We start from the raw sequence: 18,670 nt of genomic DNA, 5'->3' as shown, positions 1-18,670 counted from the left end.
ACATATATACACACACACACATATATACACACACACACATATATATATATATACACACACACACACACACACACATATAGATATATATACACACACACACACACACACATATATACACACACACACATATATATACACTGCTCAAAAAAATAAAGGGAACACTTAAACAGCACAATGTGACTCCAAGTCAATCACACTTCTGTGAAATCAAACTGTCCACTTAGGAAGCAACAATGATTGACAATAAATTGCACATGCTGTTGTGCAAATGGAATAGACAAAAGGTGGAAATTATAGGCAATTAGCAAGACACCCCCAAAAAAGGAGTAATTCTGCAGGTGGTGACCACAGACCACTTCTCAGTTCCTATGCTTCCTGGCTGATGTTTTGGTCACTTTTGAATGCTGGCGGTGCTCTCACTCTAGTGGTAGCATGAGACGGAGTCTACAACCCACACAAGTGGCTCAGGTAGTGCAGTTCATCCAGGATGGCACATCAATGCGAGCTGTGGCAAAAAGGTTTGCTGTGTCTGTCAGCGTAGTGTCCAGAGCATGGAGGCGCTACCAGGAGACAGGCCAGTACATCAGGAGACGTGGAGGAGGCCGTAGGAGGGCAACAACCCAGCAGCAGGACCGCTACCTCCGCCTTTGTGCAAGGAGGTGCACTGCCAGCGCCCTGCAAAATGACCTCCAGCAGGCCACAAATGTGCATGTGTCTGCTCAAACGGTCAGAAACAGACTCCATGAGGGTGGTATGAGGGCCCGACATCCACAGGTGGGGGTTGTGCTTACAGCCCAACACCGTGCAGGACGTTTGGCATTTGCCAGAGAACACCAAGATTGGCAAATTCGCCACTGGCGCCCTGTGCTCTTCACAGATGAAAGCAGGTTCACACTGAGCACATGCGCACATGTGACAGACGTGACAGAGTCTGGAGACGCCGTGGAGAACGTTCTGCTGCCTGCAACATCCTCCAGCATGACCGGTTTGGCGATGGGTCAGTCATGGTGTGGGGTGGCATTTCTTTGTGGGGCCGCACAGCCCTCCATGTGCTCGCCAGAGGTAGCCTGACTGCCATTAGGTACCGAGATGAGATCCTCAGACCCCTTGTGAGACCATATGCTGACACATGCACATTTGTGGCCTGCTGGAGGTCATTTTGCAGGCCGCTGGCAGTGCACCTCCTTGCACAAAGGCGGAGGTAGCGGTCCTGCTGTTGTGGAGGAGGCCGTAGGAGGGCAACAACCCGTCTCCTGATGTACTGGCCTGTCTCCTGGTAGCGCCTCCATGCTCTGGACACTACGCTGACAGACACAGCAAACCTTCTTGCCACAGCTCGCATTGATGTGCCATCCTGGATGAACTGCACTACCTGAGCCACTTGTGTGGGTTGTAGACCCCGTCTCATGCTACCACTAGAGTGAGAGCACCACCAGCATTCAAAAGTGACCAAAACATCAGCCAGGAAGCATAGGAAATGAGAAGTGGTCTGTGGTCACCACCTGCAGAACCAGTCCTTTATTGGGGGTGTCTTGCTAATTGCCTATAATTTCCACCTTTTGTCTATTCCATTTGCACAACAGCATGTGAAATTTATTGTCAATCAGTGTTGCTTCCTAAGTGGACAGTTTGATTTCACAGAAGTGTGATTGACTTGGAGTTACATTGTGTTGTTTAAGTGTTCCCTTTTATTTTTTTGAGCAGTGTATATATACACACACACAGGGATGGATTTGACAACCAGGAAGGTGCATAGTCCTCTGATGTCTCCAGGCCAGCAGTCACAGATGAGGACCCCGGTGGAGCTGGAAGTCACAGCTGCTCAAAGCGCCTGATTAAATCCCAGTGTTGCTCTGCTTTGCTGGGAGTAGGGACAGACTGGGACCATAAATCAGCCCGGGCAATTCTACCACACCGGCCTATTGTGATAACAGTATTTTGCTTGAAACCCCACAATTTAGACCGGCCCACTGGGCTAAAGATGTACCGGCCCATCTGGCATTTTCCCGGACTGCTCTATGTCTGAGACCCTCTGGTTGGCACACTACAGGTCATACAGAGGCTGCTGGAGAAGGGTGTGACCCCAGAGAGAGAGAGAGAAGGGTGCGACCCCTGAGAGAGAGAGAGAAGGGTGCGACCCCAGAGAGAGAGAGAAGGGTGCGACCCCAGAGAGAGAGAGAGAGAAGGGTGCGACCCCAGAGAGAGAGAGAGAGAGAAGGGTGCGACCCCAGAGAGAGAGAGAGAGAAGGGTGCGACCCCTGAGAGAGAGAGAGAGAAGGGTGCGACCCCTGAGAGAGAGAGAGAAGGGTGCGACCCCTGAGAGAGAGAGAGAAGGGTGCGACCCCTGAGAGAGAGAGAGAGAGAGAAGGGTGCGACCCCTGAGAGAGAGAGAGAGAAGGGTGCGACCCCTGAGAGAGAGAGAGAAGGGTGCGACCCCAGAGAGAGAGAGAGAAGGGTGCGACCCCTGAGAGAGAGAGAGAAGGGTGCGACCCCAGAGAGAGAGAAGGGTGCGACCCCAGAGAGAGAGAAGGGGTCGACCCCAGAGAGAGAGAGAGAAGGGTGCGACCCCTGAGAGAGAGAGAGAGAAGGGTGCGACCCCTGAGAGAGAGAGAGAGAGAAGGGTGCGACCCCAGTGAGAGAGAGAGAGAGAAGGGTGCGACCCCAGAGAGAGAGAGAGAAGGGTGCGACCCCAGAGAGAGAGAGAGAAGGGTGCGACCCCTGAGAGAGAGAGAGAGAAGGGTGCGACCCCAGAGAGAGAGAGAAGGGTGCGACCCCAGAGAGAGAGAGAGAGAAGGGTGCGACCCCAGAGAGAGAGAGAGAGAAGGGTGCGACCCCTGAGAGAGAGAGAGAGAAGGGTGCGACCCCTGAGAGAGAGAGAGAAGGGTGCGACCCCTGAGAGAGAGAGAGAAGGGTGCGACCCCTGAGAGAGAGAGAGAAGGGTGCGACCCCTGAGAGAGAGAGAGAGAGAGAGAAGGGTGCGACCCCTGAGAGAGAGAGAGAGAAGGGTGCGACCCCTGAGAGAGAGAGAGAAGGGTGCGACCCCAGAGAGAGAGAGAGAAGGGTGCGACCCCTGAGAGAGAGAGAGAAGGGTGCGACCCCAGAGAGAGAGAAGGGGTCGACCCCAGAGAGAGAGAGAGAAGGGTGCGACCCCTGAGAGAGAGAGAGAGAAGGGTGCGACCCCTGAGAGAGAGAGAGAGAGAAGGGTGCGACCCCAGTGAGAGAGAGAGAGAGAAGGGTGCGACCCCAGAGAGAGAGAGAGAAGGGTGCGACCCCAGAGAGAGAGAGAGAAGGGTGCGACCCCAGAGAGAGAGAGAGAAGGGTGCGACCCCAGAGAGAGGGAGAGAAGGGTGCGACCCCAGAGAGAGAGAGAGAGAGAAGGGTGCGACCCCAGAGAGAGAGAGAGAGAAGGGTGCGACCCCAGAGAGAGAGAGAGAAGGGTGCGACCCCAGAGAGAGAGAGAGAAGGGTGCGACCCCAGAGAGAGAGAGAGAAGGGTGCGACCCCAGAGAGAGAGAAGGGGTCGACCCCAGAGAGAGAGAGAGAAGGGTGCGACCCCAGAGAGAGAAAGAGAGGGTGTGACCCCAGAGAGAGAGAAAGAAGGGTGCGACCCCAGAGAGAGAGAGAGAAGGGTGCGACCCCAGAGAGAGAGAGAGAGAGAGAGAGAAGGGTGCGACCCCAGAGAGAGAGAGAGAGAAGGGTGCGACCCCAGAGAGAGAGAGAGAGAGAAGGGTGCGACCCGAGAGAGAGAGAGAGAGAGAAGGGTGCGACCCCAGAGAGAGAGAGAAGGGTGCGACCCCAGAGAGAGAGAGAGAAGGGTGCGACCCCAGAGAGAGAGAGAGAAGGGTGCGACCCCAGAGAGAGAGAGAAGGGTGAGACCCCAGAGAGAGAGAGAGAAGGGTGCGACCCCAGAGAGAGAGAGAGAGAAGGGTGCGACCCCAGAGAGAGAGAGAGAGAAGGGTGCGACCCCAGAGAGAGAGAGAGAAGGGTGCGACCCCAGAGAGAGAGAGAGAGAGAGAAGGGTGCGACCCCAGAGAGAGAGAGAGAGAGAGAGAAGGGTGCGACCCCAGAGAGAGAGAGAGAGAGAAGGGTGCGACCCCAGAGAGAGAGAGAAGGGTGCGACCCCAGAGAGAGAGAGAGAGAAGGGTGCGACCCCAGAGAGAGAGAGAGAGAAGGGTGCGACCCCAGAGAGAGAGAGAGAAGGGTGCGACCCCAGAGAAAGAGAGAGAGAGAAGGGTGCGACCCCAGAGAGAGAGAGAGAGAGAAGGGTGCGACCCCAGAGAGAGAGAGAAGGGTGCGACCCCAGAGAGAGAGAGAGAGAGAAGGGTGCGACCCCAGAGAGAGAGAGAAGGGTGCGACCCCAGAGAGAGAGAGAGAGAAGGGTGCGACCCCAGAGAGAGAGAGAGAAGGGTGCGACCCCAGAGAGAAAGAGAGAGAGAGAAGGGTGCGACCCCAGAGAGAGAGAGAGAGAGAGAAGAGTGCGACCCCAGAGAGAGAGAGAAGGGTGCGACCCCAGAGAGAGAGAGAGAGAGAAGGGTGCGACCCCAGAGAGAGAGAGAAGGGTGCGACCCCAGAGAGAGAGAGAGAGAAGGGTGCGACCCCAGAGAGAGAGAGAGAAGGGTGCGACCCCAGAGAGAGAGAGAAGGGTGCGACCCCAGAGAGAGAGAGAGAGAGAAGGGTGCGACCCCAGAGAGAGAGAGAGAGAGAAGGGTGCGACCCCAGAGAGAGAGAGAAGGGTGCGACCCCTGAGAGAGAGAGAGAGAAGGGTGCGACCCCAGAGAGAGAGAGAGAAGGGTGCGACCCCAGAGAGATAGAGAGAAGGGTGCGACCCCAGAGAGAGAGAGAAGGGTGCGACCCCAGAGAGAGAGAGAGAGAGAGAAGGGTGCGACCCCAGAGAGAGAGAGAGAGAAGGGTGCGACCCCAGAGAGAGAGAGAGAAGGGTGAGACCCCAGAGAGAGAAAGAGAGAGAAGGGGTGCGACCCCAGAGAGAGAGAGGGAGAGAGAAGGGGTGCGACCCCAGAGAGGGAGAGAAGGGTGCGACCCCAGAGAGTGAACGAGAGAAGGGATCATGGGTTGGGACTCGGGAGCACCTCATTGAAAAGCAATGAGTTGAATTGAAATGTAATTCACCCCAACCCTGGTTCGTAGAGCCCTAGTCCTAAACACTGTTTGAATAACAGCAATAAGGTTCAGACAACTGAAGACAGGAATACATTTGAATTACTGTACTCTGTGCCTGTGCATTGAGAGAACTGAAGGAGTGATTGGTTGATTTCTAAAAGACAGTGAGAGAGAGAGAGAGACAGAGAGATTGGAGGATGGGTCTGAAATGAGGCATGATATTTCTGCATGGAAAGACAGACAAATTGAATGTAATGTGGGAGTTCCTCAGAGACTGCGAGCATCATTCCAACTTTAGACTGCGTTTAGATGCAAGACACGGTTTTACCAAATACTAAGGGTGATTTTTTTCAGTGGTGTGCAGATGTCAAATTTAAAGACCAATAGCATAGCACTCCAGAACTCTAGTCCACAAAATAAAGTTCTCGTCTTTGCATTATCAGTTCACCAATTCGAATTAAGACCAAATAGTTGGCTGGATACCGTATGTGAGAGCTTGCAACAGTAAGCTTATAGATAGTGTTTCACTAGCACTGTGTCAGTCAGGAAAGTCTCTATTATTAATGGAGGGTCCAGCTGGTGGGCTGTGAATGTATTTTACCCCGCACAAGGGTACAAGAGGAGGTCTGATTGCTAGCACAGACTGGAATATGTTCCGGGATTTATCCGATGGCATTGAGAAGTTTACCACATCAGTCACAGGCTTCATTAATAAGTGCATCGACGACGTCGTCCCCACAGTGACCGTACGTACATATCCCAATCAGAAGCCATGGATTACAGGCAACATCCGCACAGAGCTAAAGGCTAGAGCTGCCATTTCCAAGGAGTGGGATGCTAATCCAGACTTTTGTGAGTAATCTCGCTACGCCCTTCGATGAACCATCAAACAGGCAAAGCGTCAATACAGGACCAAGATCGAGTCTTACGACACCGGCTCTGACACTCGTCGGGTGTGGTAGGGCTCGCAAACTATCACGGATTACAAAGGGAAACCCAGCCGTGAGCTGTCCAGTGACGCAAGCCTACCAGACGAGCTACGTACAGTCTATGCTCGCTTCAAGGTGAACCATGCATAAGACCACCAGCTGTTCTGGACGACTGTGTGATCATGCTCTCTGTAGCTGATGTAAGACCTTTAAACAGGTTAACGTTCACAAAGCCGCAGGGCCAGATGGAGCGTGCGTTGACCACCTGCCAAGTGTCTTCACTAACATTTCCAACCTCTCTCTGATCTAGTCTGTAATACCTACATGTTTCAAATAGACAACCATAGTCCCTTTGCCCAAGAACGCCAAGGTAACCTGTCTAAATGGCTATTGGCCCGAAGCACTCACATCTGTAGCCATGAAATGCTTTGAAAGGCTGGTCATGGCTCACATCAACACCATCATCCCAGACACCTTGGACCCACCCCAAATGCATATCGCCCCAACAGATTCACAGATGATGTAATCTCTATTGCACTCCACACTGTCCTTTCCCACCTGGACAGAAGGAACACCTACGTGAGAATGCTATTCATTGACTACAGCTCAGCATTCAATACCATAGTGCTCTCCAAGCTCATCACTAAGCTAAGGACCCTGGGCTTAAACACCTCCCTCTGCAACTGGATCCTGGACTTCCTGCTGGGCCGCCCTCAGGTGGTTAGAGTAGGCAACAACCTGCTGACCATCGGCATGGGGGCCCGTCAAGGGTGCGTGATTAGTACTCGCTGTTAACCCACGACTGCATGGCCACACATGACTCGGTGGTAGGCCTGATCACCGACGATGATGAGTTAGCCTACAGCAAGGAGGTCCAAGACCTGGCAGTGTGGTGCTAGGACAACAACATCTCCCTCAAAGTCAGCAAGACAATGGAGCTGATCGTGGACAACAGGAAATGGAGGGTCGAGCACGTTCACATCGACCGGGCTGTCGTGGAGCAGGTTTGAGAGCTTCAAGTTCATCGGTGTGTCCACATCACTAAGGAATTATCATGGTCCTACCACACCAACACAGTCGTGAAGAGGGCACAACAACACATTTTCCCCCTCCGGAGGCTGAAAAGATTCAGCATGGGCCCTTAGATCCTCAAAAAGTTATACAGCTGCAAGGATGAGAGTATCTAGACTACCTGCATCACCGCTTGGTATGGCAACTGCTTGGCACCCGACCACTAGGCGCTACAGAGGATATTGCATACCGCCCAGTCACTGGGGCCGAGCTCCCCGCCATCCAGGACCTCTACACTAGGCAGTGTCAGAGGAAGGCCCTAACAGTTGTAAAAGACTCCAGTCACCTAAGTGATAGACTGTTCTCTCTGCTGCTGCAGTAACAATGCACCAGGTCTGCAACCAACAGGACCCTGAACAGCTTATACCCCCAAGCGAAATACAGTGCATTCGGGAAGGATTCAGACCCATTGACTTTTTCCACAATTTGTTACGTTAGTCTTATTCTAAAATGTATTCAATTATATTTTCCACTCAACAATCTACACACAATACCCCATAATGACAAAGCAAAAACTGATTTTTAGAAATGTATGCACATTTATTAAGCATAAGAAACTGATATCACATTTACATAAGTATTCAGACCTTTTACTCAGTACTTTGTTGAAGCACCTTTGGCAGCGATTACAGCCTCGAGTCTTCTTGGGTATGACGCTACAAGCTTTTCACACCTGTATTTGGGGAGTTTCTCCCATTCTTCCCTGCAGATCCTCTCAAGCTCTGTCAGGTTGGATGGGGAGCATCGCTGCACAGCTATTTTCAATCTCTTAAGAGATGTTCAATCGGGTTGAAGTCGGGGCTCTGGCTGGGCCACTCAAGGACATTGAGACTTGTCCTGAAGCTGCTCTTGCATTGTCTTCGCTCTGTGCTTAGGTCCGTTGTCCTGTTGGAATGTGAACCTGCGCACCCCAGTCTGAGGTCCTGAGCACTCTGGAGCAGGTTTTCATCAAGGATCTCTCTGTACGTTTCTCCGTTCATCTTTGCCTCGATCCTGACTAGTCTCCCAGTCCCTGCCACTGAAAAACATCCCCACAGCATGATGCTGCCACCACCATGCTTCATCGTAGGGATGGTGCCTGATTTCCTGCAGACGTGACGCTTGGCATTCAGGCCAAAGAGTTCAATCTTGGTTTCATCAGACAATAACATCTCTGTTTCTCATGGTCTGAGAGTCCTTTAGGTGCCTTTTGGCAAACTCCAAGCGGGCTGTCATGTGCCTATTACTAAGGAATGGCTTCCGTCTGGCTACTCTACCATAAAGGCCAGATTGGTGGAGTGCTGCAGAGATGGTTGCCCTTCTAGAAGGTTCTCCCAACTCTGGAATTCTGTCAGTGACCATCGGGTTCTCGGTCTCCTCCTTGACCAAGGCCCTTCTCTCCCGATTGCTCAGCTTGGCCGGGCGGCCAAATCTAGGATGAGTTGGTGGTTCCAAATGTCTTCCCTTTAAGAATGATGGAGGCCACTGTGTTGCAGACATTTTTTGGTACCCTTCCCCAGATCTGTGCCTCGACACAATCCTGTGTCGGAGCTCTGGCAATTCCTTTGACCTCGTGGCTTGGCTTTTGCTCTGACATGCACTGTCAACTGTGGGATCTTATATAGACAGGTGTGTGCTTTTCCAAATCATGTCCAATCAATTGAATTTACCACAGGTGGACTCCAATCAAGTTGTAGAAACTCAAGGATGATCAGTGGAAACAGGATATATCTGAGCTCAATTTCGAGTCTCAAAGCAAAGGGTCTGAATACCTGTTTATTAATAAAAAATAAAAAATAAAGGTACTTTTTTTAACCCTTTTTTCTCCCCAATTTCATAGTATCCAATTGGTTGTTAGTCTGGTCCCATCGCTGCAACTCCCATACGGACTCGGGAGAGGCGAAGGTCGAGAGCCGGTGTCCTCCGTAACACAACCCAACCAAGCCTCACTGCTTCTTGACACAACGCCCACTTAACCCGGAAGCCAGCTGCACCAATGTGTCGGAGGAAAGACCATGCATTGCGCCCGGCCCGCCACAGGAGTCACTAGTGCATGATGGGTCCGGAACATCCCTGCCGGCCAAGCCCTCCCCTAACCCGGACGACGCTGGGCCAATTGTGCTCCGCCCCATGGGTCTCCCGGTCATCTTTAGTGACACAGGTAGCACTGCGATGCAGTACCTTAGACCACTGCCATGCAGTACCTTAGACCACTGCCATGCAGTACCTTAGACCACTGCGATGCAGTACCTTAGACCACTGCGATGCAGTACCTTAGACCATTGCGATGCAGTACCTTAGACCACTGCGATGCAGTACCTTAGACCACTGCGATGCAGTACCTTAGACCACTGCGATGCAGTACCTTAGACCACTGCGATGCAGCACCTTAGACCACTGCGATGCAGTACCTTAGACCACTGCGCCACTCGGGAGGCCGGCCTGAATGTTTTTATTTGTAATAAATTTGCACACATTTCTAAAAACCTGTTTTCGCTTTGTCATTATGGGAACCCCGGGTATATAGCCATGTTATTACCTGGTACTTTCTGTATATAGCCATGTTATTACCTGGTACTTTCTGTATATAGCCATGTTATTACCTGGTACCGTGGGTATATAGCCATGTTATTACCTGGTACTTTCTGTATATAGCCATGTTATTACCTGGTACCGCGGGTATATAGCAATGTTATTATCTGGTACCCCGGGTATATAGCCATGTTATTACCTGGTACCCCGTGTATATAGCTATGTTATTATCTGGTACCCCGGGTATATAGCCATGTTATTACCTGGTACCCCGGGTATATAGCCATGTTATTATCTGGTACCCCGGGTATATAGCCATGTTATTACCTGGTACCCCGGGTATATAGCCATGGTATTACCTGGTACCCCGTGTATATAGCTATGTTATTATCTGGTACCCCGGGTATATAGCCATGTTATTATCTGGTACCCCGGGTATATAGCCATGTTATTACCTGGTACCCCGGGTATATAGCCATGTTATTATCTGGTACCCCGGGTATATAGCCATGTTATTACCTGGTACCCCGGGTATATAGCCATGTCATTACCTGGTACCCCGGGTATATAGCCATGTTATTACCTGGTACCCCGGGTATATAGCCATGTTATTATCTGGTACCCCGGGTATATAGCCATGGTATTACCTGGTACCCCGGGTATATAGCCATGTTATTACCTGGTACCCCGGGTATATAGCCATGTTATTACCTGGTACCGCAGGTATATAGCCATGTTATTACCTGGTACCGCAGGTATATAGCCATGTTATTATCTGGTACCCCGGGTATATAGCCATGTTATTACCTGGTACCGCAGGTATATAGCCATGTTATTACCTGGTACCCCGGGTATATAGCCATGTTATTGTCTGGTACCCGGGTATATAGCCATGTTATTACCTGGTACCCCGGGTATATAGCCATGTTATTACCTGGTACCCCGGGTATATAGCCATGTTATTACCTGGTACCCCGGGTATTTAGCCATGTTATTATCTGGTACCCCGGCTATATAGCCATGTTATTACCTGGTACCCCGGCTATATAGCCATGTTATTACCTGGTACCCCGGCTAAATAGCCATGTTATTACCTGGTACCCCGGGTATATAGCCATGTCATTACCTGGTACCCCGGGTATATAATCATGTTATTACCTGGTACCCCGGGTATATAATCATGTTATTACCTGGTACCCCGGGTATATAGCCATGTTATTACCTGGTACCCCGGGTATATAGCCATGTTATTACCTGGTACCCCGGGTATATAGCCATGTTATTACCTGGTACCCCGGGTATATAGCCATGTTATTACCTGGTACCGCAGGTATATAGCCATGTTATTATCTGGTACCCCGGGTATATAGCCATGTTATTACCTGGTACCGCAGGTATATAGCCATGTTATTACCTGGTACGGCAGGTATATAGCCATGTTATTACCTGGTACAGCAGGTATATAGCCATATTATTACCTGGTACCGCAGGTATATAGCCATGTTATTATCTGGTACCCCGGCTATATAGCCATGTTATTACCTGGTACCCCGGGTATATAGCCATGTCATTACCTGGTACCCCGGGTATATAATCATGTTATTACCTGGTACCCCGGGTATATAGCCATGTTATTACCTGGTACCCCGGGTATATAGCCATGTCATTACCTGGTACCCCGGGTATATAATCATGTTATTACCTGGTACCCCGGGTATATAGCCATGTTATTACCTGGTACCCCGGGTATATAGCCATGTTATTACCTGGTACCCCGGGTATATAGCCATGGTATTACCTGGTACCCCGGGTATATAGCCATGTTATTACCTGGTACCCCGGGTATATAGCCATGTTATTATCTGGTACCCCGGGTATATAGCCATGTTATTATCTGGTACCCCGGGTATATAGCCATGTTATTACCTGGTACCCCGGGTATATAATCATGTTATTACCTGGTACCCCGGGTATATAGCCATGTTATTACCTGGTACCCCGGGTATATAGCCATGTTATTACCTGGTACCCCGGGTATATAGCCATGGTATTACCTGGTACCCCGGGTATATAGCCATGTTATTACCTGGTACCCCGGGTATATAGCCATGTTATTATCTGGTACCCCGGGTATATAGCCATGTTATTATCTGGTACCCCGGGTATATAGCCATGTTATTACCTGGTACCCCGGGTATATAGCCATGTTATTATCTGGTACCCCGGGTATATAGCCATGTTATTATCTGGTACCCCGGCTATATAGCCATGTTATTACCTGGTACCCCGGCTATATAGCCATGTTATTACCTGGTACCCCGGCTAAATAGCCATGTTATTACCTGGTACCCCGGGTATATAGCCATGTCATTACCTGGTACCCCGGGTATATAATCATGTTATTACCTGGTACCCCGGGTATATAATCATGTTATTACCTGGTACCCCGGGTATATAGCCATGTTATTACCTGGTACCCCGGGTATATAGCCATGTTATTACCTGGTACCCCGGGTATATAGCCATGTTATTACCTGGTACCCCGGGTATATAGCCATGTTATTACCTGGTACCGCAGGTATATAGCCATGTTATTATCTGGTACCCCGGGTATATAGCCATGTTATTACCTGGTACCGCAGGTATATAGCCATGTTATTACCTGGTACGGCAGGTATATAGCCATGTTATTACCTGGTACAGCAGGTATATAGCCATATTATTACCTGGTACCGCAGGTATATAGCCATGTTATTATCTGGTACCCCGGCTATATAGCCATGTTATTACCTGGTACCCCGGGTATATAGCCATGTCATTACCTGGTACCCCGGGTATATAATCATGTTATTACCTGGTACCCCGGGTATATAGCCATGTTATTACCTGGTACCCCGGGTATATAGCCATGTCATTACCTGGTACCCCGGGTATATAATCATGTTATTACCTGGTACCCCGGGTATATAGCCATGTTATTACCTGGTACCCCGGGTATATAGCCATGTTATTACCTGGTACCCCGGGTATATAGCCATGGTATTACCTGGTACCCCGGGTATATAGCCATGTTATTACCTGGTACCCCGGGTATATAGCCATGTTATTATCTGGTACCCCGGGTATATAGCCATGTTATTATCTGGTACCCCGGGTATATAGCCATGTTATTACCTGGTACCCCGGGTATATAATCATGTTATTACCTGGTACCCCGGGTATATAGCCATGTTATTACCTGGTACCCCGGGTATATAGCCATGTTATTACCTGGTACCCCGGGTATATAGCCATGGTATTACCTGGTACCCCGGGTATATAGCCATGTTATTACCTGGTACCCCGGGTATATAGCCATGTTATTATCTGGTACCCCGGGTATATAGCCATGTTATTATCTGGTACCCCGGGTATATAGCCATGTTATTACCTGGTACCCCGGGTATATAGCCATGTTATTATCTGGTACCCCGGGTATATAGCCATGTTATTATCTGGTACCCCGGCTATATAGCCATGTTATTATCTGGTACCCCGGGTATATAGCCATGTTATTACCTGGTACCGCAGGTATATAGCCATGTTATTACCTGGTACCGCAGGTATATAGCCATGTTATTATCTGGTACCCCGGGTATATAGCCATGTTATTATCTGGTACCCCGGCTATATAGCCATGTTATTATCTGGTACCCCGGGTATATAGCCATGTTATTACCTGGTACCGCAGGTATATAGCCATGTTATTACCTGGTACCGCAGGTATATAGCCATGTTATTATCTGGTACCCCGGGTATATAGCCATGTTATTATCTGGTACCCCGGGTATATAGCCATGTTATTATCTGGTACCGCAGGTATATAGCCATGTTATTATCTGGTACCGCAGGTATATAGCCATGTTATTATCTGGTACCCCGGGTATATAGCCATGTTATTATCTGGTACCCCGGGTATATAGCCATGTTATTATCTGGTACCCCGGGTATATAGCCATGTTATTATCTGGTACCGCAGGTATATAGCCATGTTATTATCTGGTACCCCGGGTATATAGCCATGTTATTATCTGGTACCCCGGGTATATAGCCATGTTATTATCTGGTACCGCAGGTATATAGCCATGTTATTATCTGGTACCCCGGGTATATAGCCATGTTATTATCTGGTACCCCGGGTATATAGCCATGTTATTATCTGGTACCCCGGGTATATAGCCATGTTATTACCTGGTACCCCGGTGTATATAGCCATGTTATTTTCTGGTACTAATTATGTATTTATTCCATGTGTTATTATTTTTCTGTAATTTTTCAATTTTTCTCTCTGCGTTGTTGGAAAAGTAAGCAGTTCACTGTTAGTCTACACCTGTTTTGTTTACGAAGCACGACAAATAAAAATGTATTTGATTTTTGTGGGAGGAGATAGGATCTGTGGTGATGGGGGTATTACCAAAGGTCAGGGTCCATATGTATAAAGTTGATCTCGGATCAGGTCTTCCCTGTCCCATGTAACCATATTAACTCTGATCTAAAAGGCTAAACTGAAAACAGCACTTCTAATCTGAGTCACTTGATTAGCCTTATTACAGGCCCCTGATTGGGAAGAGAGGGTTTCTGTAAGGGTGGGTAGGGAATAGGAGTGTTACCGCCACCGCATGTGTAGAGGAAATTATGAGTAGCATCCCTTAACTTTCCCCGTGCTTCTGTGAACATGTACTTGGTGGTCAGACATGCTTCTATTAACACCTTGATTACAATTTGACTGTGCATTTTAAATTTCAGGATTTGAAATTCAAAATCCAAAACGTACAATAATTTTTTTTTAAACACGCAAACTCACTCTCATATTTCAGTTTAAGGAGGATGATTTGAAGGGGGGAGAAAATGGCATTCCAACCGTTCCAGGACATCTAACTGTTGAATATCTCTCTCTCTCTCGCTCTCTCGCTCTCTCTCTCTCTCTCTCTCTAGTACTGGATCAACGAATACACTTCCACTCTGGGTGTTGGAGTCTACCACTCAGGCATTGAGATCTATGGCCGAGGTACAGAGGAAGACCTTCACTACTTTTTCATTCATCCAGCCATTCACTCACTCACTCATTCAGTCAGTGAGCTGTTGGCTAAATGGAATGTTCGATGTGGAATGTCTCTCCACAGCTTCTATCCCATTGAGATTCTGTCATTTTGTTGTTCTTTTCTCCTGAGTTACTCACCATTGAATCATAATGTGTGGAGAGAGAGAGTTTTAGCATCAACCCACAGACAGACAGACAGACAGACAGATGGGTCTTATTCATAATGCCCTCAGTCACAGGCTGTACCTAGAAGATAAGGTGGCTGCTACATCATACACTTAAAAAAAAAAAAACCTATAAAAGTGACATGTAATTTTCCAGGAAGTAGCCTTGTAGTTTAAAAAAAAACTTTTGTAGGCTTTTTAAATAGTCTTCAATGGGCAAAAACGTAGAGCAATGTTCTTCAGCGCAAACACTTCATGAAAGACATCTGGCAGAGGTAAATATACCCATAAATGCACATGTGATTTTTGTGTACAGTCGTGGCCAAAAGTTTATAGAATGACACAAATATTATTTCCACAAAGTTTGCTGCTTCAGTGTCTTTAGATATTTTTGTCAGATGTTACTATGGAATACTGAAGTATAATTACAAGCATTTCATACGAGTCAAAGGCTTTTATTGACAATTACATGAAGTTGATGCAAAGAGTCAATATTTGCAGTGTTGACCCTTCTTTTTCAAGACCTCTGCAATCCGCTCTGGCATGCTGTCAATTAACTTCTGGGCCACATCCTGACTGATGGCAGCCCATTCTTGCATAATTAATGCTTGGAGTTTGTCAGAATTTGTGGGGTTTTGTTTGTCCACCCGTCTCTTGAGGATTGACCACAAATTCTCAATGGGATTAAGGTCTGGGGAGTTTCCTGGCAATGGACCCAAAATATCGATGTTTTGTTCGCCGAGCCACTTAGTTATCACTTTTGCCTTATGGCAAGGTGCTCCATCATGCTGGAAAAGGCATTGTTCGTCACCAAACTGTTCCTGGATGGTTGGGAGAAGTTGCTCTCGGAGGATGTTTTGGTACCATTCTTTATTCATGGCTGTGTTCTTAGGCAAAATTGTGAGTGAGCCCACTCCCTTGGCTGAGAAGCAACCCCACAGATGAATGGTCTCAGGATGCTTTACTGTTGGCATGACACAGGACTGATGGTAGCGCTCACCTTGTCTTCTCCGGACAAGCTTTTTTCCGGATGCCCCAAACAATCGGAAAGGGGATTCATCAGAGAAAATGACTTTACCCCAGTCCTCAGCAGTCCAATCCCTGTACCTTTTGCAGAATATCAGTCTGTCCCTGATGTTTTTCCTGGAGAGAAGTGGCTTCTTTGCTGCCCTTCTTGACACCAGGCCATCCTCCAAAAGTCTTTGCCTCACTGTGCGTGCAGATGCACTCACACCTGCCTGCTGCCATTCCTGAGCAAGCTCTGTACTGGTGGTGCCCCGATCCCGCAGCTGAATCAACTTTAGGAGACGTCCTGGCGCTTGCTGGACTTTCTTGGGCGCCCTGAAGCCTTCTTAACAACAATTGAACCGCTCTCCTTGAAGTTCTTGATGATCCGATAGATGGTTGATTTAGGTGCAATCTTACTGGCAGCAATATCCTTGCCTGTGAAGCCCTTTTTGTGCAAAGCAATGATGACGGCACATGTTTCCTTGCAGGTAACCATGATTGACAGAGGAAGAACAATCTGTTATTCGAACCCAATCAGCATGACAGAGTGATCTCCAGCCTTGTCCTCGTCAACACTCACACCTGTGTTAATGAGAGAATCACTGACATGTCAGCTGGTCCTTTTGTAGCAGGGCTGAAATGCAGTGGAAATATTTTGGGGGGATTCAGTTCATTTGCATGGCAAAGAGGGACTTTGCAATTAATTGCAATTCATCTGATAACTCTTCATAACATTCTGGAGTATATGCAAATTGCCATCATACAAACTGAGGCAGCAGACTTTATGAAAATTTATATTTGTGTCATTCTCAAAACTTTTGGCCACGACTGCATTTTCTCGAATTTGATGATATAATTGTCAAGCCCATTCAAAAGATTAGGGGACATGACCCAGAAGTAACGCGGAAGATCGCGTAACTTTCACAGGGTAATTCATTGTTTTTTTTATATGAGGATGTTTTTCTGTGTTATCTGAGTTATAATAGGCTCCTCATGTCTACTTAACAATCTATCAGCTAGGATGACACATTGATCGAACTCCACACAATATATTCTCACACCACACGATATCTTCTCCCACCACACGATATCTTCTCCCACCACACGATATCTTCTCACACCACACGATATCTTCTCACCACATGATATCTTCTCACACCACACGATATCTTCTCACACCACATGATATCTTCTCACACCACACGGTATCTTCTCACGATATCTTCTCCCACCACATGATATCTTCTCACGGTATCTTCTCACACCACATGATATCTTCTCACACCACACGATATCTTCTCACCACACGATATCTTCTCACCACACGATATCTTCTCACACCACATGATATCTTCACACGGTATCTTCTCACACCACATGATATCTTCTCACGGTATCTTCTCACACCACATGATATCTTCTCACGGTATCTTCTCACACCACATGATATCTTCTCACAGTATCTTCTCACACCACATGATATCTTCTCACGGTATCTTCTCACACCACATGATATCTTCACACAGTATCTTCTCACACCACATGATATCTTCACACGGTATCTTCTCACACCACATGATATCTTCTCACGGTATCTTCTCACACCACATGATATCTTCTCACATCACATGATATCTTCTCACACCACATGATATCTTCACACGGTATCTTCTCACACCACATTATATATTTTCACCACACACAGTATCTTCTCACTTTCAGCTTGCTACACAGTTCCTTTGTTGGAAGGCGAGATGGTGACAGCATTTCTTTTTCTCTTTTCATTCCTCACCTGTAATGTGAGCGACGATACATCACCGATGTTCAATGTGTTCCTTTCTTCTCGTCTTTATTACAGAGTTTGCGTATGGAGGTCATCCGTACCCATTTAGTGGTATATTTGAAATAAACCCTGGAAACACCCCTGAATTAGGAGAGACCTTCAAATTCAAGTGAGTTTACATTATCACAGACAAACACACACACACACACACACACACACACACACACACACACACACACACACAGGGTTCTACAAAGTGCCTAGTCACATAAAGAAGTGGTCAATGGCCGCTGTTTCACAACAGAAGCTCAGAATGCAGTTTATTAAGAGATGTCATCAGAACTGAACATTCGATCCCGGGTCCGATCCAAGTCCGGTGAGCTGAAGCCCGAGCCCAGGCCTGGTCTGACATCACAGAAATTAAATGAGCTCAAACCCGGAAAAAAAGCCAGATTTCTAAAATAAAATTGTTCATTATTCTAGTTTGCTTATACATTTGGCCAATCAGAACATTTTGCTGACATGTTATACAAGTGTATATTTGGTTAATTGATCTCTGGCTGGACAAGTGGAAGTGGTAGCAAGTGTATTTGTTTGCTCATCGATCACTGATCAGAAACATTTAGCTAGCAACAATGTAACCTAAATCAAGAGTATTATGTATCTATTGACTCACGTAATAGCCTTCTATAGAGTCTAGGCTATTTTTCTATCATCCCAATCGCTAAATTCTGACTCCTGTCTCGCATAAATTACTAACTGTATTCTGTAATCCATAGGTTGCATTATCAAAGCACGTCTCTTGCCAATCCATGTAAAAAAATACTGCTTTTAACATTTCACCCGCTTCTCTGCGCTGTCTCGTATTGCTGCCCCTATGAGAGCTTCGGTAGAGAATGTGTGATCAACAAACCGTATGGGAGTAGATATGAATACTTGTTTTTAACAGAGTTGGTGCCAGTTAAGATATCTTGATATTTAAACTATTTCCACTCTCCATCTCCCCT

At 47.8% G+C, this 18,670-nt stretch overlaps 1 protein-coding gene across 1 annotated transcript in view; it reads left to right on the top strand.

Annotated features, from left to right (window-relative positions):
- Positions 1-18,670, top strand: part of LOC129811299 (deubiquitinase DESI2-like) — a 28,330-nt gene that overhangs the window by 1,714 nt on the left and 7,946 nt on the right. The window contains exons 2-3 of the mRNA XM_055862494.1: positions 14,603-14,675; positions 17,739-17,832. Of these exons, the coding sequence (XP_055718469.1) occupies positions 14,603-14,675; positions 17,739-17,832 (167 nt within the window). The remainder of the gene's footprint in view (positions 1-14,602; positions 14,676-17,738; positions 17,833-18,670) is intronic.

The sequence above is a fragment of the Salvelinus fontinalis genome, chromosome 15 (assembly GCF_029448725.1).
Source record: "Salvelinus fontinalis isolate EN_2023a chromosome 15, ASM2944872v1, whole genome shotgun sequence".
NCBI lineage: Eukaryota > Metazoa > Chordata > Actinopteri > Salmoniformes > Salmonidae > Salvelinus > Salvelinus fontinalis.
This window is presented reverse-complemented; position numbering and strand designations above follow the sequence as displayed.